General features: G+C 39.0%; 2 protein-coding genes across 3 annotated transcripts in view; both read right to left on the bottom strand.

Annotated features, from left to right (window-relative positions):
* Positions 1–747: 747 nt before the first annotated feature.
* Positions 748–8,020, bottom strand: F2R (coagulation factor II thrombin receptor). Its single transcript, XM_088534420.1, has 3 exons — positions 7,936–8,020; positions 3,851–3,860; positions 748–2,171 (listed from the first exon to the last, which is right to left on the bottom strand). Exons 1-3 carry the CDS (start codon positions 8,018–8,020, stop codon positions 974–976), a joined length of 1,293 nt encoding a protein of 430 aa, XP_088390546.1. The 3' UTR covers positions 748–973.
* Positions 8,021–12,358: 4,338 nt separating this feature from the next.
* IQGAP2 (IQ motif containing GTPase activating protein 2) overlaps positions 12,359–26,995 on the bottom strand; it is a 110,544-nt gene continuing 95,907 nt past the window's right edge. For both annotated transcript variants that reach the window (XM_088534421.1, XM_088534422.1), the window contains 11 exons: positions 26,899–26,983; positions 25,955–26,187; positions 24,220–24,352; positions 21,927–22,029; positions 20,801–20,942; positions 17,565–17,652; positions 16,408–16,620; positions 15,424–15,584; positions 14,453–14,596; positions 13,716–13,824; positions 12,359–13,286 (listed from right to left, as the gene is read on the bottom strand). In XM_088534421.1, coding sequence (XP_088390547.1) covers positions 13,173–13,286; positions 13,716–13,824; positions 14,453–14,596; positions 15,424–15,584; positions 16,408–16,620; positions 17,565–17,652; positions 20,801–20,942; positions 21,927–22,029; positions 24,220–24,352; positions 25,955–26,187; positions 26,899–26,983 — 1,525 coding nt within the window. In that variant the 3' untranslated portion in view covers positions 12,359–13,172. The remainder of the gene's footprint in view (positions 13,287–13,715; positions 13,825–14,452; positions 14,597–15,423; positions 15,585–16,407; positions 16,621–17,564; positions 17,653–20,800; positions 20,943–21,926; positions 22,030–24,219; positions 24,353–25,954; positions 26,188–26,898; positions 26,984–26,995) is intronic.

The following is a 26,995-nucleotide window of genomic DNA, read 5'->3' as shown; positions in this document are numbered from 1 at the left end:
GTAAAACACATTTACACACTTGTCTCTGGAAGTGATTTTCTGTCATTTGACTTTGAAATCTTCTGTAGTAAAAGAAAGGTACAGAATTAAGTTAGCTGTTAGGCTATACATTGCAACAGTTGTACCAGGTATGGATACAACTTTAAAAATAAAAATCACCCAGACTTGGCCAAAATAAAAGACATTTCCAAGACTTAATCACGTGCATGATGACTAATAAGATGCAGGAAAACATATTCCCAAACTGAAAAACAGGATGCTGCCTATTTTCTGCGTTGCCATTCAACACTAATCTATTGTGAAATTTGAATCTGAAAATACCATGGGCCAAAACATAGCCCCAGCCAAGATACTGAGTGCATAGTGGTGGTATGAACCCTGGAAGAAAAGCTTGTTCTAACTGATGAAAGTTATTTTCTATGATACATTTCAATAATCAAAAGCTGTCTTTCATTTGCTCAGATTCCTAAGATCACACAAAGGGCTTTGAAGTTGAATATATGGAAATGTCAAATACATAGTTTCAGGGCCTAAGATGCAAAATAATAATAACAACAATAATAATAATGGATAATTCCATAAATAAAAACAAATATCACTTGGGAAGCTATTTTCATTTTGGTCGTGAAATAATGGATAGATAGTTCCATAAATGAGAACCTAGTCGACGTAAGACAGGATTTTATAAAACCCCTTCAATAAAATGAATTAAAAAAATTAAAGATTTGGTTGAAGATTTGGTTATTTGAAAAATACTCAACTGCTTTTATTAAAAATATTTTTCTTTTCTAAACTAGCTTATATACATCCACTATACACATGCATACTCTATTGAATTGTGTATTACTGTAATGAATCCATAGAACGATGTATTCTACAAAAATTGACCTAAGGCTTTGCATTTCCTGGATATAATACTTTTTTTTTTTTTCTGAAATTGCCAAAAAATTAAGCAAGTGTAAGAAACATTATCTCAATGCATTGCTAGCAATTTCTTGTAGACACTGTTATTTACATTACTGGAACAGGTACCTCTTCTACTAGTGGTTGACATCAACTGGCCACTGCTGTTACTACTGTTAGGATCAAAAGTCTCTTTACAACTGAAGAGACTGACAAGTTGCCTCTGATACTGAGAAGAAGCATAGTAGTAAATAAAGGGATCAATGCAACAACTTAAGCTGCTGATGCAAACACAGAGTAGATAGGCAAAGTAGAGATATTCTAAACTGTTGTCATAAGAAAAATGCACATAATGAATTAATAGGAGGACATTTGTTGGCCCAAAACAAACAACAAAAACAGAAAAAACAGCTACACACAAGAGCAAGGCACGTTTCTTCTTACTTTCTTTTGCAACAATGCTAGAAGAACTAAGACACCGAATGATACACAGGTAACAGACGGTAGAAATTATAAACGGCCCCACAAAGAAAACAGAAGAGAAAACGGAGAAGAAATGGACATAGTAGCTGTGAAGTTCAGATTCGTTTAGCACATCATGGCAGGTAGTTATATTTAACCTGGGTATTTCCATAGTTTGCTCCCTGATGAGAAAAGGCACCACGCCAGCTATAGCCACAAGCCATATGACAAGGCAGGTGAGGGAGGCGCGCGTCAGCGTGCGCCACGACAGCGCGTGCATGGGGTACACCACCGCCAGGAAGCGATCGACGCTGATGCTCGTCATGAGCAGGATCGAGCAGTACATGTTGCAGTAGAAGGCAGCGGTGACGAAACGGCACATCCCAGGTCCAAACACCCAGTTGTTTCCAGAAAAATGATACGCAATCTTGAAAGGAAGCACGCTTGCGAACAGTACATCTGCAGCGGCCAAATTCAGCATGTATATTACAGCCGGCTTCTCAATTTTCATTTTTCTCAAAAACACAAGTATTGCTGTAATGTTCAGAGGGAGACTCAGAATAACCACTAATGTGTAGACTGCAGGAACAAAACGTGTCAGCCATGGACTGGTGAGGTATCTTTGTGTGTCTGCTGATACTGTCTGTTGTCTATAATTTCGAGACGAATTAATCTGACTGATGGATCCTGATCCAACTTCTGTGACATCTTCAGTTTCATTCTCAAGCTCTTCGATAGGTATAGGGTCATCATCGTTATTCAGGTTAGGCATTACAAAAGTTCTGCCCCTTATACTGCTGTTATACCTAATAACTGAAAAATAAAATAGTATAAACATTAACAAGCAAATATTCACATACCAAGGAGAAAGTAAAATATCTCACAAAAGAAGTAAAGCTACGATGGCATTAGTAACACAAAGGAGTAAGGTCAATTCCTTACTCAGAACATGGGCTCCCCACATGTTTTTCCATCTTTTTGTCTTTGCTGCTGTTACAAGCTTGGATAAGACACCCCTCCTTTATCTCCTATCTCTTTGCTTATAAACTCTTTATGGAAGGGACTAAACTCTGCCCAGCAGCGCAATCTTTTCTACATTCTCTGTAACCTACCTTAGCACAAATACAGTGATAAATTAGCCACCTTGTGCATTGTTTTAGAGATGTTTCCTCAAGAAACACCTACCAATTGCATTACAACATCAAGACATGCAGCAGCAGTCTTCAAACAGCTTTTTATTGCTGACGTGAATCAGACTTTTGCCTGTACCAAACAAGTGGCCACATATGCCACAGAGGAACTTTCTCATGGATCTTCTTCTCATAATACACATAGTGCAACTAGAACAACACGGGGGGCATTTCTGAAACCTGCCACTAGTATTCCCTGGCTGTGCCACTTTTCTGCAGCGAGAGATAGCGACTGCTACAAAGAAGAAAGTGCCCAGAGGGCTTGAAGAGCTTCCCTTGTGCTTCTGCCCCACCTCAGCTCCTGGTGCTGCAGGGAAGCCGCAGGAGAAGGGCTGGGGCCTCTCACTCCCCGAGCACTAGTGTGCAAATGAGCAGGCACTGCAGAACCTTAAGGATTTGGTCACTTTCCATGAAAATTCTTAACCTTAATTTGATCCCTTTCCTGAGAGTGACTCACTAGAACAACATGAAAATACACTGTAGGAGAAAAATAATGATTGTTTGAGTTACTTTTCATCAAACAGTTGACCTTTACCTTGGCTACTATTTATAACAACAGTCATGTATAGCATTATTAATAATTTTAGTTATCCTGAATTCTTGGAACAAGCTTACTTACAAAATGAGTTTTACATGGCAGTTTTTACATATTACTCCATTATTAAACTTTTAAAAGAGCACAACTGCATTACACTAACTCTGGACAAGAAAACTGTAAGCAATTTTAATGCAATTAAAAATCTCAGAAATCACACTTTAGGGAAAACCATAATCAACTCTTTGTATAAGTGAAGAAGTTCTAAGCTCAGAACTGTTATCACCCCTATGGCGTGTATTGTGGTAGACCATATCTACATCTTGAGCTTAAATGACACGCAAGGTGCTTCCCAGGAGTCAAACCCATGAAAAAGGGGACACCCATATTAACTAGGTATCACCAACATCAAAGATGAGCAGCTTCAAGCTTACTGTTTGTTTGCCACTTCACAATAGAGAGGTAGAAATTTAAAGGCTTTCATAATGAAAATTCAAATTGATTTTAATATAAAGGAGCATAGCCTGATAACTTTTTTCCCCTTGTCAACACCATTTATATGACATCATCTGTATAGTTTTACACAGAATAATACATTTTGCTACTACACTGAACTTCTAGATTCCTTTTGCGTCAATGTTTATGTTGAAGGAGCCAGCAATCTGAGCTTTATACAGAGAAGGGAATTTCATATATTATGTCTAATTACTTCAAAAGATCTTAATAGACCTTAACAATAAGCATATAAAGACCAGTAAACAGCATATGGGCTTTTCCTCTAAACCGAGCTATTACAACAAAGTTAAGAAAGATAGGGGAGATCTCCAGAAAAGAAATGACTTGAAAACTACTTTTTTAACAGTTACAGTTATGCTAGAAAACTCATGTAAGAAAGGCCTTTCTTGATGTTTGAAAGCTGTAGATATTATTTGTCTCTAAAATTCAACTGATTATAGCTTAAGTAATTCTAATAATACAAATCTGTTAAGAGAACAAGATTAAAGATGGACACATAACAGTGTCCATCATAAATATTCAAACAGTCATCCTCTTTACACTAGGCTGTCATTCAGTTCCTGTGGAAGAGGTTAGACCTCACGGATAATCATTATTATCATGACTAATAAAATTCTCACTGTTGACATGGATAGCATTAATAACTGTAGCAAAGTACTTGTAAAACATAAATAGGTAGTTTACTAGCAGCTAAGAAAGAAGAGGTTAAAACATTCAAGTTTCAATCCAATGGCGTGCAGGCAGGACACTCGACTGCATAAGGTCAAAAGCTCAGTATGATCAGTACGATACTCAAAAGGCCTAAAGCTCTCTCTTGTTACCTGTAGGCTCTGCCCTGAGTCTCCAATGAGGATTTAGAGAAGTCATGCAGAAATTTCAGTCCATGGGACTTTTTTCATTTTAACAATTTAAACAATGCCATTTGCCATCAGGTGCTACATTTTGTTGGTCTGCTCATCAGCATATGCACGTTATGCTCATCCTAGAAAGGCACAACTTTTTCACGGAGAGCTGTTTCACATTCATTTTACATCTATTTTTATTTTAAGAGGCTACTGCATGCATTATTCTGTGAAAAACAAAGCTGAGAGCAAAAAATAAAACAGACAAGTTCCAGTTGGCACATGGCCACACAAATACCAGCCTTGGGTCACAGGAAAGAGCAGAGACGTGTGGCCAGGGGTAGACACAAAAGCGTAGGCTTTCATCTTTCGGCAACAGCATGAACATTTAACAGCTCCAGCCAATCTTAAACAGCACCCTGCATTTTCTGCGGGCCAGGGAAAATTCTGAAGTGTCTCTGCAGACTCATAAATCCAGCCAGCACTCTACAAACCAGCGAGGCTCATGTGCCGGGGGATATTTTTGTAAGGTGAAAAATTGAACATTAGGCTCTGACTCAAGCCAATTAATAACATCCTTTCTTATGTGGCACTGGACAACTATTAATGCAGATTTACGAGCATTACTGATGACAGCTGCATTCATACTGTTGGCTTATAATGAAAACACCATTCCTTTTATCTTCCCTGTGGATAATCCTGCACTGATAAGCATCAAAGTGGACTGTAAATTAGCTACTCACAGGCAGGGTGAGAAGTGGAAGCCAGACACATTTACAAATAAGGTGAGACAAATCATGCAGGCCAGATGGCAAATACTTGCTTTCCTAACAACAAATAGCATATTTCCTTGTAAAAATGTTTCTTTAGCCCATATTTTCCTTAAAGCTCCTTGTGCAGTCCAAGTGATGTAGTAACAATTCTGCACATTTTCCTCAGGTATCATTTTCTTGCAAGCGTCTGTCCCTTTTTTTGCTTTCCTTCCTTTCCTCTTCTCAACCGCTTCTGAGCACAGATGCCCAGTTCAGGCGGTGGTAGCGCCTCTCAGCCCCCTGCCACAGGAAAGCGTGGGCAAGGGTAGTCCCCAGCCAGTCCCTGTGGGCTGCCCACCCTTCAAGAAGCAGCAGGATGTGGTGAGCAAGCACCTCATTCCAGCCCAGCTACCGCGTTTTACAGCCAGCCAGCGGGTCTGCTAGAGAGCGCCAAGGTGAGAACTAACGTGAGTGAAGGTCCAGCAGCTGCAGGTGCTCTAAGACCAAAGCGTAGGTCTGGGGACAGAGCAGTTCGTGTGAAGGGAATGAAGTACGTAGTGGTGGAAAGAGGGAAATATCTGGTTTCGTGGGAAAATGACATTCCTGGGGGAGTGGCTGCAAGGAGAGCAGGATGCACATCTATATGGTCAGGTTTCATTACTTTCTACTGCCCAGGAAATTAATTACTTTAAGTTTCTTCTTTCTCAGCAACAGTAATGTAATACATGAACTATTTTGATCACCACTTCCTGAGGAAGCAGCAAGTAAACAGTATAATTGAGAGTGCTCTTTAATGAAGACTGTAATTGAAAAAGACAGGAAAACAAGTTTGAATATTTCCATAAAACGGAAGAATTGCATTCAAACAAACAATCTTGTTCTATTAAGTTGTACAGCTTGCAGTTACTTACTCCCCTCTTTTTCTTTTTAAAGTCATTTTCCTTAAGATTTCCAATATGAAGACAGTTATGGTCTCTTTATGCAGATTTGCCCCTGTTCTATGATGTTCTTTAGCCTAAATAATTCTCCCTCTCTGATATTCTCCTCCTAGCATAACTACAAAGACTAGCTCTGTCACATTTCCTCCCTCGGTTTCAGTAGATGGAATTTGCCAGGATCTGAAATATCCCCTCACCTGGCAGACACTGTTCCTCTGATCAGCCTTTCCCCCTATTTAGACCTTGAATTTCGTCTTCCCAGCAGGTAGCCCCAAGGGCTAAGGCATTAATTCTTGTCAACTCTTTGTAGAGGATCATTATGGGATCCCAGCAAACACAACTCTGCTTTTCATAGAATCACAGAATCGTTAAGGTTGGAAGGGACCTCTAGAGCTCATCTAGTCCAACCCCCCTGCACACACAGGGTCACCTAGAGCACGTGGCACAGGACTGCGTCCAAGCGGGTTTGAAGATCTCCAGAGAAGGAGACTCGACAACCTCTCTGGGCAGCCTGTTCCAGTGCTCTGTCACCCTCACTGTTAAGAATTTTTTCCTTAAGTTCATGTGGAACTTTTGGTGTTTCAGTTTGTGGCCATTACCTCTAGTTCTGTCGGTGACCACCAGTGAAGAGAGGTCAGCACCATCTTCCCCACTCCCTCCCTTGAGGTACTTATAGACATTGATCAGGTCTCCTCTCAGCCTTCGCTTCTCCAGGCTGAACAGGCCCAGCTCCCTCAGCCTCTCCTTTTGCTCTCCAGTGTTAAAACTCAATTTAAAAGAAATCTGTGCTGTCTCTTAATGCACAGTCTTGCGACTCGTGCTGCTGTATCTTACCAGAGACTAGGGGGTTACACAGCAAGCACCATGTGCGCGTTGGCTCTTACACCCATTCCCTCAGCATCCCCTGTGCTCAGAGCTGTTCAGAGTTAGACAGACTTAAGGGCTCACTAGTCACAGCAATTGTGCCGTCGCGTTTCTATTAATTTAACTGAGATCTTGGTGACCACTCTGCTAGGGCAGACAGGCTGATCTACTTGTAGGGGGCTCTGCCCCAACCTTGTGCTACCCGCACATTCGGCAGCTCCTGAGGCTGTTAACAAAAGCAGGACCACCTTTTGGAGGAAACCCGCCAACACCTTTTCCCAGCCTGGAAAGATGTTCTTTCCATGTCATTTGCCTCTGCTGGGTCAGTTCCTCAGCCCTAGGACAACTCTAAACCGCTCTTCATCTCTCACAACCTCACTGTGGCAGGGGCCTTGCCGAAACCTATGCCTTTCAGGTCTCACATTAGCCTTTAAAAATCAAAAACAAAAACAAAAAACAAACAAACAAACAAAAAAACTCTTATTGCTTCTATCAGACAATATCTGGCTGATTTAGCTTTTGCAAGACTAACGTTTTGTTTTAGTCAACCTCTTTATTGCTATACCTTTATTATGTCATTGAAAGATTTAAAGAGAGTGCTCTGAAGTTAAAAAAAGAGAGCACAAATACAGAACAGCATTTTAAAGCACCACAGAAAGCAATATTTAAAGCCCTAATTGGAGCTTAAAAGCAGCCCGCCGCGGCCCGGCTCCGCACAGGCCAGCGATGCTATGTTCCAATATACCCGTTCACTTTCCTCCGCCGAGCAGGAGGCTCCGGCGGGCGCTGCCGAGCGCGGAGCCCACGGAGAGGCCCCACCGCCCCGCCGCGCTGCGCCGCCCTCCCGCGCGGGCCCCCTGCCTTCCCGCCGTTGCCAACGGCCGCCGGGGAGCGTCCCGCGGCGCCCCCTGCTCGGCCGGCGGCGCCACTCACCGTCGCGGGCCGCGGCGGGCGGCGGGAGCGGGCAGCACAGGAGCCCCAGCGCGCAGAGCAGCGCGGGCGGCGCCCGCAGCCCCATGGCCGCCGCCGCCCGCGGGAGAGCCGGGCCGCGGAGCGCGCTGCCGCCGCCGCGGAGCGCAGGGGCCAGGCGAGGGCCGGCGAGGAGCGGCCGCTATAAAGCGCCTGTCGGGCGGCGCGGCAGCGGCGAAGGGCCGCCCCGCCGAGGGGAGGCGCCGGCGGAGGGACCGACCCTCCCGCCGCGGCCGCGAGCCCTTCACCGCCCCCGCGGGGAGGCGACGACCCGAGCAGAGGGCGGGCGCCGCGGGGGAGAGAAGGGGGCCCCGAGGGAGCCGGGGCCTCGTGGGGTCCCCACGCGTGTGGGCCTGGCGCAGCGGGGAGCCGAAGCGAGGGCTGAGAAGGCGGTCACGTACATCATGGGGCAGCAGTTCCTCGGTGGGGCAGCGCTTGAGGGAAGCTGGCTCCCTGAGCTGTTTTTTGTGAAACAAGCAACACAGAGCTTGCTTTGAGCACAGTTCCTGCTCTAAAAGGGCAGGACAGCCTCAAAAAGAGGCTAGGTGCCTCACACCACATGGAAAGAGTCTCGGGGAAGGGGTACCACGCCTGGACAAAACGGGGAAGTGCCTCAGAGTAGAGGAGGGTGCTGTCCTGGCCAAGTTGCTGATGAAGGAAGAGAGCCCTTCCTTCTAACAGAGAAGAAGAGACACGGAAAAAAATATTCTTGACTGCAAATACTGGTTCACAGTAAAAACCACTTCTTGTCTTTGCTTGCTGTACACTTATTCCCACAATCCTAGTACTTGCTAAATGCTGTAAATCTTGTCTGGACAGAATCCAGTTTGCACAGAATAAGGAATAATAATAAATGAAAGTCACAGTGCCAGCCAACCTTTCCAGAGATGAACAGCAAGCTCGCTTTACTTAGTGAGAAACATTCAAGACAGTATCACCCCCAAAGCAGGAAGGACCCAGAAAATGATGAGACTACTGATTTTCAAGGATGTAGATGAGAAAGTGAAGCTCTTACTGAGTACTCCCAGTACTGTCTCACCTTCACACGTATATCCAGAGATAATTGCTGTATAGTGTGCACTTAACTGGAAGCTCCTGGTGCTTCAGTAAATCTACAGTAAAAGCTGAATTAATCTTGCACACTGCAGCTTCTTTCCATCAGGTGCAATAGCTGAGAAGGGAGAATGAATTACAGAGTGTGCTTGTGTGTGGGGGGTGGAAATCCAATTACACTATGGGCAGTTTTAAAGTGTTCATCTGCTCTTGCAGAACTTCAGAAAAAGAGGATCCTCTCTACTGTTTAATTCAAGCGCTCTCTGAACACACAAAGGGAGATCCAAGGAATTGCCTTGCATCAGGGGTGCTCCACTTTCATCACTATAGCATGCATTTTGTGCACTCAGATTTATTTTTAACCTATGTAACTATGTACAACGGAGTGGTATTAGTGACCTAAATGTGGTTCGTCTTAGAAAAAAATATACTGAAACAAAAGAGGAAGTAACCCCAACATACCTTGTATAGTAAAAATATCACAAGGACTCATTTCCACTCTCACATAGTCACAGCTCCCTCAAAATGCTGCCGTCACTGAGAAATGCAACAGGAGAAATCAACAGCTGGGAGAATTTCAAGCTCAATGGTGGGACCAGATCCCTCAAAGCTGCAAAGACTTGAAGTGTTTCATGCACTTCAGTAAAGAAATATTAAACCTCGTTTTCTCAAGATTACTGGGAGGTACTTAAACTTGAAAATGAGTCAGTATTTTAATTCTAGAAGAATGATTTTCTTAGTAGATACCAGGGCATCAGGTATGACTACTGTACTAAGGAAAGAATTTTGTTCATTTATCCCAATGTAACTCTTTCTACAAGTTTTGTTCCTGTTAAAACTACTGCTGGAAAGCAAATGACAGCATTATTATCCCTACACTCTAGGGAGCAGGAGATGAAGAGCAGCCCCTTGGGTTGAGCTATTCAGTTGTACAACATACAGACAGGTCATGCAGCAGCCAGTGCAGTCACAGCAGCAGAATTTTATACAATTGCTTGAAATACGTGGAGATTAAAATGTAAACACACAGCAACCATTTCCTTTTTTTTTTAAAAAAATTAAATTGATAGAGCCTATTGCAATTGCTTATTGTCTCTTGTTGTGTCATAAGTGTAGTAACTGGAAATTCATCTGCCCTGGAACTCAGTCTGAGAACTTTAAACATTCTTTTAGGTGATTTATAAGGCGCTCTATAGGCTGAATGAAAAATCTGATACTCGATTAAGATTTTTGTTAGTATTCTGGAATACAGGAAGAAAACAAATAAGGTGGAGTGATACTAGCAGATCTAGGTGGATCCAATGCTGCACCACTGGAAGTACATTCAAAAAGCATCTGTGAATACCTACATTTTTTACAATGCCTTCTGGCTGTAGAATCTTGAAGGTGCCTGCAATATGGCAAGTTTTCTGGGGTGAAGATATTGGCTTCTGCAAGAAAGATCAGGTTCTGGAACAGGGTGCATTAGACAAGCTGGAAAACAATAATCATTAAGGAACTTCCTGCACAGAAAGACGACTTGGTGCTTCCATTCTGTGCATTTGCAATACTACTAAAATATTCTGAACAATATAGGGTAAGCAAACTAAAATATACTTATTTTAAGAAAGTGTACCTATAAAACTGCACCCTGGAAAAGCTTAAAATTTGTTCTTCGTGGATAAACTAGTTCTATAAAAGTAGATTTTCATTGCCTTAAACTTTCACTGATCACCACTTAGCTCTACATCTCCTTGCATCTCTTTTGGTAGTTTCTGGCAGCAGCGTGTTATAGTACACACTTTTGATACTGTAAAGTCTACCCCCCCCCCAAAAAAAACCCCTACAACTATCCAGTAACATTACTGTATCGTTCCTGTTTCTTTACACTACAACTGCCTGAGAAAGCATGTTTAGTAAACAAGCAAGTCTTTCAAGTGGATGTCATCATTGTCATACTTTCCAGATTCTTCAGAGGCTTATTTCTTGTTGGAAGTTGATTTTTTATAGGTATATAATATATAATGCAATTTTTAATACAGCCACTGATGAGCAAGCAATAGCCATCATTACTGATCTTTCCTCAATTTTTGTCACCAGCAAAGCAAGTTTTTCCACAAGATCAGATGCACCCAGAGGAAAATCAGTATTGACAAGTCATATCCACCTATCAGTTGCAAACCTCAAGCAGCAGTTGCAGAAACCTCCAAAGTCATCCTTGTTGGATTTAGTAGGTACAAGCAGAGTATGACAGCACTGGGTGGGGACAGAATTACTTTGTCCATTTTCTTTGGACATGGTACTACCTGTCAATCGTCTAGTTAAGTGGGAATCACTGCAGTCAGTCTTGCTTTGCCGGGATTGATCATTTCAGTGATAAAGACTACAGACTGAACTAGTTACCTTAGAAAAATGCTTCTGTAGAAGATTGAAGAAAAATAGATATTAACCTTTGCTAGAAGAACAAGAATCTCAAAAAAAAAAGTGGAAAAAGATAAGGCCTAGCACAGACTGCATCTGCCTTGGATATCATTCCCTGGGAACCAAATAAGCTTCTGCACATCAGATGTGGCTGGGAAATCACTGAGGATACTGTTCACTTTAGAACCACAGCATTTCACTGAGTGTTTGAAGACACCAAACAAAGCTGCATATCCCAGAGTGACTTACGCACAGAGGCTGGAAAGGGCTACAAACATCACACCAACAGGAGTCCAGACCTTTGATTCATTACCTTAAGCCTTTGGTCTTAATTGCCATATGACTAGTGCAAAGGTACCTGCTCAGACAAAATTTGTCAGAAATACACAGGAATTAGCCTCAAGTCTGTTACAGATAAAAAGGAAAGTAAAAAGTAACACCGAACTGTGAATTTAATTTTGTATTCAAGTGCAATTCACTTTTGTCTACTAGAAGCAAAAGTAATCAAATACTGCTTTCAGCTTCCCAAGCAGTTGTTTTAAGTGAATCTGGATATTAATACTATAGCATTTATGTAATATTAAAATGGCTTATACTTAAACAATGTGTAAAAGTTAGCTGGAAGAAAAAGCTAAGAATCTTGGAGCTATTTATCTTTTAAATAGGGATATTAATGCCCATAAATATCTATGGTAAATGTATTATTTTTTCCACACTTGTATAATGAACTAAGCTAGTATCTACCAGTAATTTTACAGAGTTTTATTTTATCTTCAGAAATAATACTGGATGCTTACACCACACTATCCAGAATTCCTCATTGTCTATTCATCTTTAAAACATTTGTCACAAAGAAAGCAAGAGTAGAAAAAATTTCCTTGGCTTATATATTACATTACCCATTATACGCAAAACCAAGAGGGAGCAAAGCCAGTTTAATTAAGCAACATTTATTTTACATAGAACAATCTCCAAAGAATATATTTAAAAAACAATCTAAATACTGATTTTATTGCATTTATTTTCTTACAAAAGAGACAGACAGGCACAATTTTTGTATTCAAATACTTCAAACTGAACGACATCTGTTCTCTATTCAGGTTGTCCCCATGCCACTCAAAAGGCTGTAAAAGTAGAAAATGTCATTTAATATGAGGCAGTAGTGCATTCTATTTAGTAGGAATGAATCACAAAATATATTTTTGTACAGTAAAATGTTATTGTAAGTTTATAATTACCTATAAATTTTTTGAATTGCACAATAAATTCGCTTTTCAATTGACAACTGCCAGAAAATAGGCTTAGTATGCAGCTAAATATTTGCTCAAGCTATCCCCTAGAAACAAGTTAGGATTTCTTTTGGTAAATACTTAAAGTCTAATAAGAACTATATTATATATCTGAGGTCATTTAAAAATGCTTTAATAGGAAGAGGTTTATATATTCAACTAAATTCATTTTCTGCCTACCTTAAAAAAAATCCACACAACCACAATAGCTGAGTGTCCTAAACAATATTTTGATTTGAAAGTACCAACACCAGTGAATCTGGAAGTGTTTAAATTAATCTATTTTCTATTTTTCTGCTTCATTATCAGTGATGAAAAGGCACTGCGTACATTCCTCTGAACATTTGGTGTTTTGTTTCTTTAAAGTTAAAAAGCGTCCAATGAAACTTGAAACATTTAAGAGCAAAAAATACTGATTAGACTTCCCACTGATGGATGTAGAGTCCATGTCTGACATGCTCATTTTCCATAGAATTTCTTATTCAACAAGAATATGAGCAAGTTCACATTCACTTTCGCTTTATCAAACATTTTCATTACAGCCACACCTTCATACTGCATCTGGAGCAAATCCTGTAATTATAAATAAAATCATTAGTCTGGGTTTGAATCCATAGTTTTTGGGCAATGACCCAATGGTCATTCACATAGTGTAAGTGTTTCAGGCTTCTGGTACACCACAACTGAAAAAAGTTACTTGTAACTCTTGGATCAGTATTAAAAGTGTTATTTGTCCTCTAGAACCCAACCTGCAGGCTGTCAATAACAGCGCACCAGGAGAAAGATTCTCTGCATGCATTTTAGTTTTCCCATGGCATCTTTGCTGCTAGCCATTAAACTAACCTGGCATTTGCTGCAGCTTGACAACTGCCATAACTACTATAGTACAATTACTGTTATAAACATTAACTTAAGGCTAAGTCCAGGATCATCCTACCAAAATTACATAGTTATTCCCCACGTGATCTGCTTTAGAACACAGTAGCAAAACTAAAACTATACCTGGAAATGGAGTTGCACTTTTTCCATCTCGACTCCCAGAAATTTTGCTTTGATTTCAAAGTCTCCTACTTCTTCTCCAGGTGTGATATCAAACATAACATTCTTAAACCTTGGAAAAAAGGAGAGTGGTATGTACACCATACAGTGTCATATATCATGCAGTGTAGCACAGTTTGGTGACAGTTATGGAGAGTATTTTTGTCTTGCAAAAGATAAAGGAACTTTCACAATAAATATCACTATTTACTGTAGCACATTATATGTTATGGGGGCGCAGTTGCATCTCTCCCAACACTAGGCATGATGGACCATAGAATACTTGGTCTATAACTGCCCTGGACCTCAAATATGCAACATGAAATAACTGGCAGAAATACAAACTTAAAAAGTAACACCTGCAACGTCACCACTTTCACACATCAGCACCCTTGCTGATACTTGAGCTGTGCTAGCCATCTTTGAGACACCACACTAAAAGTGATGCAGCTTAGAAATAAATCTGCAAAATCCACCTACTTGCAGAGTAAGCAACACTTAAAACCAAACTTGCTGCCTAGAACAAAAGAGGAGGGAAGATAACAGCTCATGGCAAGAACTGCCCGGCATGTGCAGGAAGCCGCTCAATCAGACCTGTGCTTTTGCCATAACGTGACACCACACAGACCTCGAAACAAAATCTGGTTTCTTAAGAAGCTGTCAACTACAAAAGGCTCTGAATTGTTTTATGCCACACTTACTGGTTGGTTTGAAGATCTTCAATTTCTAAAATGACACCTTTCTCATGCAGTCTTGCAGCTGTGTACTTTAATGATGCCTGCTTCATTTTTTTGCTTCCTTTCACCTCATCTTTTCCATCCAGTTTAATTGACCTCCGAGAATTTCTGGAAAGAGAAGAATGAGAAAAAGAGCTTGCAATTAATCCCCCAGGAATGCAGTTTTGTCCTTTATACTTTTAAGTATTCTGCTAGCCATATCTAGTTTTCCTTCAGACTTTGCCTTCTTCTGCAACTGCTTTTAATAAAACAGAATTAGCATTCAAAACAAATCTGAGAATCAGAAGTTTAGCACACAATCTAAACACATCTAATATTTTTCAACATCTGTTAGTAAATTCTATTGTAAAAAGCAAGCCAAGCCTGAGAAAACAATTACGACTTTTAAGTAGCAATATGTAAGCAATTCAATAAATGATACAGATGTACAATCAGATTGGCCATTGATGTTTGCTTTTCAATTAATGAAGTATTAATTGAGAAAGCCCCTGATAACATTATAGATGTTTTCATACTTTAATGAGCTTGATCAAGAATATCATATGTATCATACCTGAAAAGTAAAAATGCTTTAGTCATGTTTATTTCCTACCTTTCTATTTTAATGGCAGATACAAATCATTTGAAGGAAGGAAGAAAAAAGTCAATAATGACTTCCCAAAGCTGCACATGACTTCAAAGCATGCTAGTACAATTATGGAGCAGCACAAAGTAGATACAACAAAAGCATACATATATATCAGGCCTCTAAGGCAGCTTTAAAGAAATGCATGGTAATTTTTCAGTCAGTACAGCTTACAGTGATAACTCTAAAGTACTTGAATATTCTGATGCCAGTTTACCTTCAGCTACAGATAGCACCTGCTCTTTCTGAAAAAAAAAAAGCACAGCCTCAAAACTTCTGAAATATTAGAAGGCAAGAAGACTCAACTCACTTTCTTGTTAAGTTGTCTAAACAAGTTTTTATATAGGTGTTGTAATAATTAATTTGTTCCTCATAAAATGCTGTCTTGGAGTTAAGCGCATTTAGAGTTTGCTGAAGTTTCACCAGTTCAGCTTTTCGATGATGTCTGTATCTCCTTTGATTTCGGATATCCTAAATAGAAGATGGAAATTGATGAATAAAACTGGATTATTATTTTAAATATTCTCAGTTTATCAGTTTTCAAATCTATACTTATACAATTTGACTAACGTGAAGAAAGCATGAACCACATTACATTAGTTTTCACAAACAGTACCAGCTGTGGGTACTACAGTTCATATGTTCAGTCATGTTGCTGCTTGTTTTGTCTGTGATGGACCCTGAGCAATTCCCTGCTGTTTTGGGCAATTCTTCCACTGCCCTGCCAATTTCAGGGAAGTCATGCTGCTAAATTTTGTTTAAAGCACACTGTGGATCATTCCAAACACTGCTGACAACAAATTCTACCCACTATGAGCAGGCACTCTCCCAAACAGACTGCTGCCACCAAACACCCCAAGATCCAAGTCAGCTGCTGGAGTTCACAGCTGCAAAGTTGACCTCATGGTGCCCACACCAAGGCCTGCACTGGTCCAACACCGGCCTCACTTCTACCACCTAACCACAGGGACAGTGAATGAGTAGAACCAAGTGGATCCCATCAGGCATCAAACTCAGCTCTGGTCCTTGAGGCATGACACATACTGAGGACATTGAGCTCAGATTTCTTCAGAATTGATAAACACCAAGCTAAAGCTTGGTTTGAATATAATGATTACCAGGTTATGCATTACAGCACCTTCATTTACTTCACTGTCAATCTCTAAAATGATTTGAGTGGTAACAATTTAGCGTAGTGCTCTATAGAAAAATGAATACCATACACCTCTAGCTAGAATAGCTTTAGGTTAGATTGTTAAAAATCCATCATATTCTAGGAACTTGTTCCATTTACCTTCGCAATCTCATTGATAATTTCTTGATATTTAGTTGCTGAAGATACTAGTCCTGCTTGTTCCAAAGTCCGGAGATTTCTCTGAATTTTCCTTTTCTTTTGTTCTATTGGTAGCTGCCCATCTTCAAAAATAGACTGACTGTGCTTCATTTTCTCTGGAGTTTTGGAATCTAAGATAGCACGTTTTTCTACAATTTTCAAGTGCTCAGATTCCTGGGTTAAAAAAAAAGCCAAAACTTAATTTACTTTGCAGCTCACAATAACTGTGAGTATCCAGGTACATTGGATACTCAAAGGAGACAACCAAGCAAAAAAGGTGTAAACTTTATTTATATCTTCACAACATATGATTTAAAAGGACTCAGTTTTCAGTTTTTTGACATAAGTAACTACTTACAATACCTAGACCTGCACTGAATTAATCCAAAAGACTGGACTGAAATCAGCCAGAAGACTTAATGACCTTAGTTGTGGGAATATTGTCCAAGTCTCATGTGTGCCCTCTACATATGAAGGCACATGCTGAGGTAACCTGAAGTGTGCACGGCATTGAGACAGCTTTGTGTGTTAATGTCTAAAAGGGAAGTCATCAGCTAGGAGCTGCTCCCACTCCATTCCCATACTAAGGAAAGCGGCAGCTCCCCAAGTAGAAGTTTGCTTATATTGCTTAAGTAAATAAGCTAAGTGATAGAGAATTTGAGTCAAGATACTGAAATTCATGAGAAAGAAATGCATGCTAGGATTTTGGCCATATTATAACATAGGAAAGCAATGACCCTCTTTATATTGTTTGTAAATAATTTAACAAATTTATTCTTCCAGGTGTTTGTAGAAAAACACTTGACATTTAGTTGGCTATATGAGCAAAGTTTTATGAATAACATCGAATGAAAATAATTACAAAGATTATGCTTTCTGTCTCTGAAATTAGTTGAGAAAGACTTAACAAGTTTTATGGAACTGTTACTAATTATATGCTGAAAATGTGCAGGTTTTAATGGATCTAAAGCCAAGTAATTTTAAACACATCAAGAACGATTATTATATAGATTAGATAATGAAGGATAAAGTCAGAAATCCATTAAGGCTTTCAAAAATGCAGCTATAGTAAGTAAAATAGTATTTTCTTCTCTACTCGGATATAGTGTAACACTTACCTGTTGCGCAGTTGCTGGTGTTTCTAAGATTTCTAAGAGCGTATCCCCTGGCTGTGTTCGTATCACATCCACGATAAGTCTTTTGGTCCTTTTTAAAGGAATATATGAATATTTCAACACATTTATCACTGGATGAGCTATGCATTTCATTTCTTCGACAGTAAAACTACCAAGCATTATGGATACTTGGTAATGTTTGTATTTCCTAGCATTTTATTTCTCAGAAATCCCATGCATTGCATTAACTGGTTTCTACACAAGCATGAACGCGTACACACTCTCCCTCCTTTTTACTTTAGAAAACAGTTACCCAGTTAACACAGGAAAACAATTAATGCAATTCAGATAGCAACCTACAGGTAGATTTTAATTACGATCCTGTGACAAAACAGGGGTTAGGAACAGTCAGCTTTCCAAAGCCACAGCTATGCACAATTACTTTAAGGGTCATATTCACTGAATAAATGAAAACACACTCAAAACTACTGAGCTTCTAGAGTAATACACAACTGACAGCATACACCCACACAAAAAGGAGACAGATGTTTCTCTAATGGCAAGAGACAGGGAGCATTTCCTCACACAAAGGCAAGCTGTTACAGCCTGATATGTGCAGCAGTTCTTTTTTGGTAGGAATTTATCTCATTCCTGCTGCCTTTTCATCTATAATTCTTCCAAGAACATCCTGTTAGACTTCTGTTTATTTAGAGGACACTGTTACAAACCAGATAGAGCTCTTTTGACTTGCGACCCATTGTTCTGAACAGATCAACAGAAACCTGAAGATGCAACACTTCAGTGTTTGAGAAAAATATTTAAGCATAGTTAAGATCATTATAAAACCTCATGATTTTGTTCAAAATAATCATTTACCTAGGTAAAGGGTTGTTTGTTTGTTTTCAAAACTAGAAACTCTCACAAAACCACCATGAGACAGAACATAGGTTTTGTTCATACACAGACAACTTAATGAGTAAACATTCTATTAAGGGTCTTTGAGTTTGATCCCAGCTTTCATAGGAAAACTGTAGGAATCACTCTGAAAGCATAGGTAGAACTGAAGCAGAGTTTCTCTGTTAAATGGTAACATGGTTTACCTCCTGGCTTGTTCAACCAGAGCTCTGGAAACTGCACTGGTAAGTGCAGTTTTGACACATGAATAGTTTAGAGATTGCTGCATTTTTCCCCTCAAGATTTTTTTTGGAATTTGGTCCAGTTTGCCAGAAAAAAAAAATCTATGAAGTTAATTCACCTTGACTAAAGCAACAAATTTCTGTCTTTCTAAAGAAATCTTCTTCAGTCTTTGTTGGTCACCACCAGTTCTCAGTGTGTGTGAGTATTTACATACAGTTTTAGAAACATACATTTAATGTTATGCTGATATACATAATGAATTGTGCATCTACTTCCTCTCCCTTCAAATCCTCCTTCCCCCTTCCGAGGCTCAGCTTTGTTGTTTCCCAGGCAGGATGCCACACACTTCAGCCTAAACTCCTCCCCATTCACATCATACCTGTGAATCACCTGGCATGTGATTCAAGCCACACACACTAGTCACCTTGTGCACAGTTTGTTGGAGTGGTACCTACATATATTAGGGTTCAGAGAAGGCTTAATCAACAAAATCATCTGAAAGTAAACCCTTTCTGTAAAAGGTGTCATATATACAGAAACCGAATATGCTGCGAAATCAGCTACAAGATGAATTTTATCTAGGTACATGGCATTTGATAGTTGCAAAAAAGACTTCCATATAATTAAAGCAGAAAAGCTAGAATATCCATATGTACACCTTGTGCATAAAATGTAGCTATAAGTTACTCTATCTTTTGGCATTGCTGCAATTCACCACATTGTTAATAATTATTCTAATCCCAGATCACCTCCCAGTAATCTTTACCAAATTTATACACATTTTATAAATACTTATGCAATAGAGAAGCTGAATTCTTTTAATTCTCATACTATTTTGGCACATTACACAACAGTGTAAAGGATTAGAAGCATTTCCTTTTAGCTTTGATAGCACATTTTTAGGGATGCCATTAAAGGTTAACATTTTTATCCTACACAGAAAAAAAGAGACAGGAAGCAAAAATTCTTTATAATATAAAGGGACAACTGTGGACATATTCCTATTGCAAAAACATTTTGGAAAAACTCTAGAGCCCTTCTCTCCTGACTCCCAAGCAACATAATTCAGTTTCAATTTGACATTTTCATTGCAGTTTTGGTAGTTCATATTATGTTTTAAAGTAAGTTCTTCTCCCCTCTTCAAAAAACACACAAGTTGGATGTAGATCGACTGTGCATAACAATGGAAAAAACTTTTCTTGTTAAGCTAAATATTAAGCTTTTAGTACTTAAGATGAGATTTCTTTCCCCAAAAAGCTTTGAACAGTCATTTATAGCTGAGTTATACAAATTGCACTGTAGCCCTGGAAGTTGATAACTTGCTTCAGTAGTAAAACTTCACATATTACACAATAAATTCACTGTATTGTATTTTGCTTTAGAAAAATATATCAACAGGTTAAGGCCTGTATTTATGCTCTCAGGGTCTTAAAGTTATCTTTTAGCATTCACACTATCAGGGTAAAAAAAAGTGAAGTAATACAAGGGGATTCATGCCTGTTCAAAGGGCATGAGGATCTTAAACGGATTCTTATCCTGGATAATTTTAATTTTTAAAAGATGCCATTAATTCGATACTAAATTTATCAAAGATTGACCTATAGCCTGTGTTTATCCTGGTACTTGTTTCTCAATCTGACTAAAATGAGTAAAATAAACAGTCTTTCCTTTCCCTGCACAGGCATGTATTATTCAAGCTGCAGTGACAGTCACATCCTGTTCAAACGTGTGAGATCAGGGAAATGTTTTCATCTGACGGAGAGCAGAGCAGTTTCATTCGCTCTACCCCTTACAAGCATAGGCAGAATTTCCCCTTTCCAATGCTTCAAAACAGAATGCTTTTACAGTTTCAAGGAAGGGCACACAGTAGGTTAAAGAATGATCTAGTCATTGTACAAAACAAAAATGGCAATAAGCTCATGGGTAGATAAACATTCTGAAAGACTGACAGTTTTTCTGACTTTTGAAAAAGTTTGAGTAGAACTGAACTCTTGCTGGTCTTTGAAAGCTAAGTGTACTCATGGAAAAGAGGAAAAAAACAGGGATGCAAATTGAAAACATCTTGTTTTTGACAACACCAAGAAGGTTTGAGGAAAACTTACTTTATCATCAGGCTTTTTAGATCCTGATCTTCACCTTCACGTAACTCATATTTGCTGGTTAGAGACAGTGAAATCTCTGTTTTTGCTAGCTGATTCAGTGTGCTTTCCCTGTTGGGGTCATTGGGATCAACAGCTCCTTCCCCTGTAAGGAAGAAACACATCTCTTACTTCATTTCAGTGTATTCCTCAGGCATCAGTGCAGGAAATAGAGCATTAATGGAGAGAAATTGCTTTTTATGTCTCATCATATTTTTTTTTAAATAGCCTACCCATTTCTATTATTTAGAAGCAATTATTCTACTGGACATTGGAGCAGTGAAAACTATAAGCCATCTGACACATTAGAATATTTTTGAAATGCTTAAAATGTCAGCAATTCTTCATTTTCAAGGTACCGATCTGCAAGACTTTTGTTGTTGTTGTTTTTTCAAAAAAAATACCAGCAATTTAACATCCTTGGTCCTAATGTGGTAATAATGAAAAATGAAAGGGTAGTAGCTATGGTAATAGGCAATTCACTTGGATTCTGGTAATATCCACACTGTCCTTCTAAGCCAGGAATTCACTTGCCATCCTAATACACTTAAAGCAGATTAATTTTCAGATATAGTTGCTCCTTATAAAAAAGGTTTTTCAAAAAAAGTTATTTGGATAATTCTCAATGTAAACTGCTCTTTTAAAACTTCTCGGGGCTGTTCTTGTAAGTATTAAGTTTAAGTTTGTGAGTTCTTGCTGCAAAGCCAGCGCTAACATTAATAACATGACCTTGAGTTAAGATCACTAACTCTGCAAATGGAGTATAACTAGATTGTTCTGCCAGAAACAGTACTACAATTTTGCAGCACATCACTATCCATAGATGGAACATTGCAATTAGAACCCTTCACATCTCAAAGATGCTGTCAAACACTGCTGCTACTTATTTATTTATTTTTTAATAACTCTGAAATGATTTCTATCTATAGCAATCCAGCAATGAAAAAGATGCAATAAAAAATTCAGAGAAGAATTCCATAGTACATGAAGAGGCTATTAACATGGGAGTATGTATCCTGTAGTACTGTAATTCAGTCCCCATTTGATTATACCCCGAGAATAAAGCTAGCCGTGAAGATGAACAACATACCAAGAAAAGACTCCACATCAGGAACAGGCCCTAGCCCTTCCAACAATTCATTCAGCAGGTCATTGGGCTCAGTGGCAATGGCATCCTGGTGTTCTAACAGTAGCTATAAACAAATGTAAACGAGGTCAGCATCTGAAAAACATACCTGAATTCTTCATATTTGTAAATCTGAAACTAAATGCTGAATAATCACAGATTATAGAGGACCCAAAGAGAAGGAGAGAAAGAAAAAAGAAAATAATAAAAAACATCACATTTTGTTCTAGACCAGAGACGTAGAATTGTTTCAGCTGCAAGGCAGCTTGTCACCTTTGCTGTGGAAGCCTGTCACAGCCGAGCAGAAGTTTAAAGACTGGCCCTCAGAACTAACAAGGAGCTAAGAAGTAAAGCCCAGCATCATAATGCTGCACCCAGGGCTCAGCAGACAAAGGAATGAAGCATCAGGGAGACACAGAAAATGCCCCTTTTTTCTGTATATCCATTCCAGTAGCTTTCCTGAGCTCCAGCATTGGAAGCAGTACCCTCTACAAATGACTCTTTCCATTTGAAAGTGAGAAACCAGTTATGCAGCACCTACTGCTAGGCAGTTTCTAAAGGAAGTTACAGGAATTGTGAGTATGCTCACAAATATACTGGGCATGTTCCCTAGTTTTTATGAAGCCATAAAAAGACTGGTGAGCCAAATTAGGTCACGAATGGGGAAGTAGTACTGCCTTATAAACATCCTTTCGTTGTTAGTGAGAAAAAAAAAAAGACCTCAGATACAGCCAGCAGTATTACTGAATACTAGATTTGATTGTCCATTCCCCATAGTTGGACAACTATTCCTTACCTGCAAGTCTGACAGAAGGGCATAATATCCATGGGCTTCAATGAAGTTTAAGCAGAGCAAAGCCTACACTGTAGCCAAAAATACCAGAAAACCACAGCATTTTAAACACTGCAAGGCTGTATTTAGACAAAATTTACTGCTTACCAGCACAACTAAAAGCCCACGTCCAGCAAACCATGACATACTAGCATTTCAGACCTGATTACAAGACAGAAGTGAGCATTGCAGAGGAAAAGTTTAAGAATTCTCCTTAAGTTGAGCTAGAAATTACAAAGGACAAGCGATTCATGGATCTCCTTTTCTAAATTTTAAGAACTGAATAGAAGATTGAATTTATATTGGCAAGAAAGATAAAATGGAGAAGAATAGAAGATGAAGGCTCAGACTCCCACAGGAATTTTTGTGGAAGCAGTATTATGAAACAAGAATACGGTGCTACATATGTTGCATGTAGACAGTGTACAGACTTTAGACCTAAACACCCTTCCCTGGGAAATGCAAGTGATTAGCAGTGATGTTGTCAGAAAAGACCATTTCCTTGATCTCCTACTTTGGCAATTTACTTTCATTAAATTATTTCATATTTTTAGACTATTATCAGCTAATATAAGGTAGTTTTTCTCATTTGTCTCAAAGAACACAAGGGATGCAAGAACCCTACTAAAAGAACTACTGAACTCAATTGGTGCTTAAATGTAATTACTGGTTGAAAAGCTGCAGAAATCTCTATGCATTAAAAAACTAAATGCAACAAGAGGCACATAGTCCAATAAAAAGTGTACTTCTAAGTTCTTAGTTTACATTTGAATACAATTCATCTGTGATCTGGAGTACTGAAGTTGAGTGTTTTACATTTTCCAGAGTATATCTAAGATGACAAGGCAAGAAAGAGGAGGTTGCAAGTTAAGAGATAGCTAACATCCTAGCTTTTTAGGAGGACCATGTGGTAGGTATCTATTCTACACCCTAATGAGTCATCCTGTAGACTGCAGCTAATCTTTTCTTTACACAGAAGAAAGAACTGGCAGGATGCCGCTGGCTCAGTCTCTCTAAATCAGTCTTGCATCTGCTTCCAACACAACAGATGACAGAATGCCAAAGTCATAAAATGCACCGAGTTTTCCTCTTTTCCCACAGTCAAAAGAACGTCTTCAAATTTGTCTCACTTTCTTAAAGAAGAGAGGAAAGTATTTATAAACAGAAATAACTTAAAATGGCACATAACAAAATGACTATTCCTCCTATCATAAAATATTAGATTTCCATTGCTTCAAGACTACAGAAGCATGGAAAGAAGCAAGCTAACACAGTTCCCTAGCAATTCAGAGATTGAACTGAAGAAATTATTTCTAAAGAAACAGAACAAAATTCAAGCTTTCATTAGAATTTTTTTTTGGGGGAGGGGCAATATTTAACAGAACATACATTTTAAACCATGGATAAATATTTTCATCAACTTACTGAATGGGTATTGATAATTTCTTCAATGGAAATATATATTACAGGTTTGCTAAGGGTCACCATGTCTGAGTATTCATCAATATTGAATTTCTCCTCTGGTTCAGGAACATCACAGGCAGACTGAAAGAAGTTCCTAACAGAAAATGAGGAAGACTTAAATAATTGCTCCCTGCACACGCACAGTAATTAGTCTGTATAAAAACAAACTAACAAAAAACCAAACACACACACAACCAAGTACTTAATAGGCATTATATTGCTCTTATAATCTACACTTAAGGTTTGAAAAAGTCTTAGTGATAACATAATAAAAATGATGGTGATAACATAATAAAAATGATTAAATATAACCTACTATCCAGGAAAGATGGAAAAGATAATTTTCAAGATATTTTTCTCCTTATTCAAGGAGGAGTGATAGTTGGATAAATTTTAGGTGCTTTAGAATGGTGATTAATACTACAAGAATCTTAATCAAAGCTTCACAACTTATGAAAATACAGGATATCAATACACTTTTTTTCAGGCTCAGCAGATATTTAAATTTGGTATTGAAAAACTGGGGCCCCCTTAGTTTGGAGGAGAAAAGACTAAGGGACACAATCAAGTTTTACAAATTCAGTTGTGCTACATTAAGCAGGATGCAGAACTTATTCACCACATCCCACAGTAACAGGACCAGCAGGCACACAATGAAATAGATTTTTTTTTGAAATAGATAAGAGGAAGTACTACTTTAAATATTAGATAACAAATTTCTGTAATTCATTGTTGTCCCAGTAGTTTGTGGAGGCAAACTATCAAAGGGTTCACGAAGAGACAAGTGCATGAGCAGACACTAAAGAGTGCAGGCAGGGATGCCCAGTGCTGTTAACATCACCAACAGAGCAACTGCAGCTGCTGGCAGACTCCAAAGGGCCAGCAGTGATCCAGGAGGGCGCAGACCCTCAGGGGCTCATTCTGCAATAAGGTAATTTAGTTGGAAGCGAGATTGCAGTGGTCAAGAGCCAACCAGAATAGGTTTTCTCCTTAACAACTTTGCTATTCTCCCTACTTCAGCACTTCTGCAGCCTATTTTCCTCTTAACATTTATGTCATGCTCTTAAGTACTTTAGCAAATGGAATGACTCAATTAGCCTCGCCTCTCAAGGAAACCCATTATATGGGCTTTTGCTTTCATTTAGGACAGACATTGAAGACATATTATGAGTCTGTCACAAGATGGAAGAACACTGCAAGCTAGTAACCACCACCCTAAAAGATGGGCACTACATCCAAGCAACTTATATTACCTGCAGCCCAGATAGATTCCCAAAGAGACATTTCTGGGAAATATGCAGCTTCCTAAGATAGTCTCACAGATGAAAGAAAAGAGTCAGCTTTGCCCTTTCCGAGATTTTTTTCCTCAGACAAAACAATCAGCTGCTCTGGCCACTTGTAGGTCACATTATTTCTGCATAATAATAAATCATTTCATTTTGTTCACACAATCTACTTGCCACTAAGAAGTCTATCTGCAAAATCACCAGGATGGATTTGTTCTTAAAGCAATGCTGATGTTGAAATACAGCCTGTCACTTTTCACCGCCGAAGAAGGTGAAGCAGACTATACACACAATATTTCTAACTTGAAGTTATTTGCTTTCCTTTTATAAAGGTTTAATATAAATTAGGAATTAATCTGCCTGATTCAAGAACAGAATTCTCAGCTTAGGTATTTGGAAGAGTTTCACACCTGAACTTCTGGTACGTCTGTGAGAGGTAAGCATTCATAGATGAAAGATGTTCACTCTCTCCTTCAAAGAGTTTGTTAGAGGCAGCGTGCTGGAGGACCTTGGCAACACAACCCAGATTCCTCCTCTGGTCAGGGTGTATCTGGCCCCCTGCTGTCATATCAATGATGTCAAAGCCATCAGGAGCAACAATGGCCGGGTTCATGAAGCGGTAATACAGGAGGTTGCCAACAATCTGAAAGAAAAACTCTTTAGAGATCTTCCCCTTTGCATATGCTAGTTGCATTTTTACAAAACATGATCAAACATTTCTACTTCTGAATTAGACACAGGAATTGGGAGTAGGAGTTATTGCCTACTGCGTGTTTCTTAAGTGTTATCCATGTGGCTAACTGGAAAACCCTGGCCTTGTATAAAAAGATTCAAGCATATTAATAGGCACCACACTTCAGATTAAATACATTCTCCCATCCCAAAGTGATCACTTTCTTAAACAAGACATTGCCAAAACATTTAACAAATACTTATTAAAAAGCCTACAATATTTAAAACTCATTTCAAAATAGATTATCAAAAATGATCTGATTGACTGTCAGAAATATATTAGACAGACAGATCTCTGAGAATTTTCTACTTGTATTTGAACAAATGCCACAAATAATTGAAGACTATATATAGACTTTGCTATTTTGAATTTTACAAAAATAACACTTCTGGATAAAATGTTCACTTAAAGATGGCTCCTAACATTTCATTGCATTTTTATGGATGAGAAAATTAGGTATCCATTTCATGACAATTTTTTCCAGATTTTTCTGCAATCCAAGAACTTAAGTTTCCTCAACACATACTTAGTGTACTAAGGACCTGAAAACATCTGTATCAATAAAAATCCCTTTTGGGATAAAAAGAAAAAGCTGCTGACAGGTTGTCTTCAGAAGTCTACCTTCAATAGTTCATCTTCTGTTGCATCTGGGAATTTCTCATGGAGCGAGCTCTTCAGAACTTTGGCTATATATCTCATTCCATAACTACATGGAGAA

Source organism: Tinamus guttatus, unplaced genomic scaffold, assembly GCF_059628265.1.
Source record: "Tinamus guttatus ecotype Peru unplaced genomic scaffold, ASM5962826v1 Tinamus_guttatus_pri_ptg000561l, whole genome shotgun sequence".
Lineage (NCBI taxonomy): Eukaryota > Metazoa > Chordata > Aves > Tinamiformes > Tinamidae > Tinamus > Tinamus guttatus.
The sequence above is the reverse complement of the archived record's forward strand: the minus strand, read 5'-3'. Positions and strand labels throughout refer to the sequence as shown.

Excerpts from the sequence above, each read along its gene's own strand:
- F2R (XM_088534420.1), bottom strand. The coding sequence starts at position 8,020 with ATGGGGCTGCGGGCGCCGCCCGCGCTGCTCTGCGCGCTGGGGCTCCTG.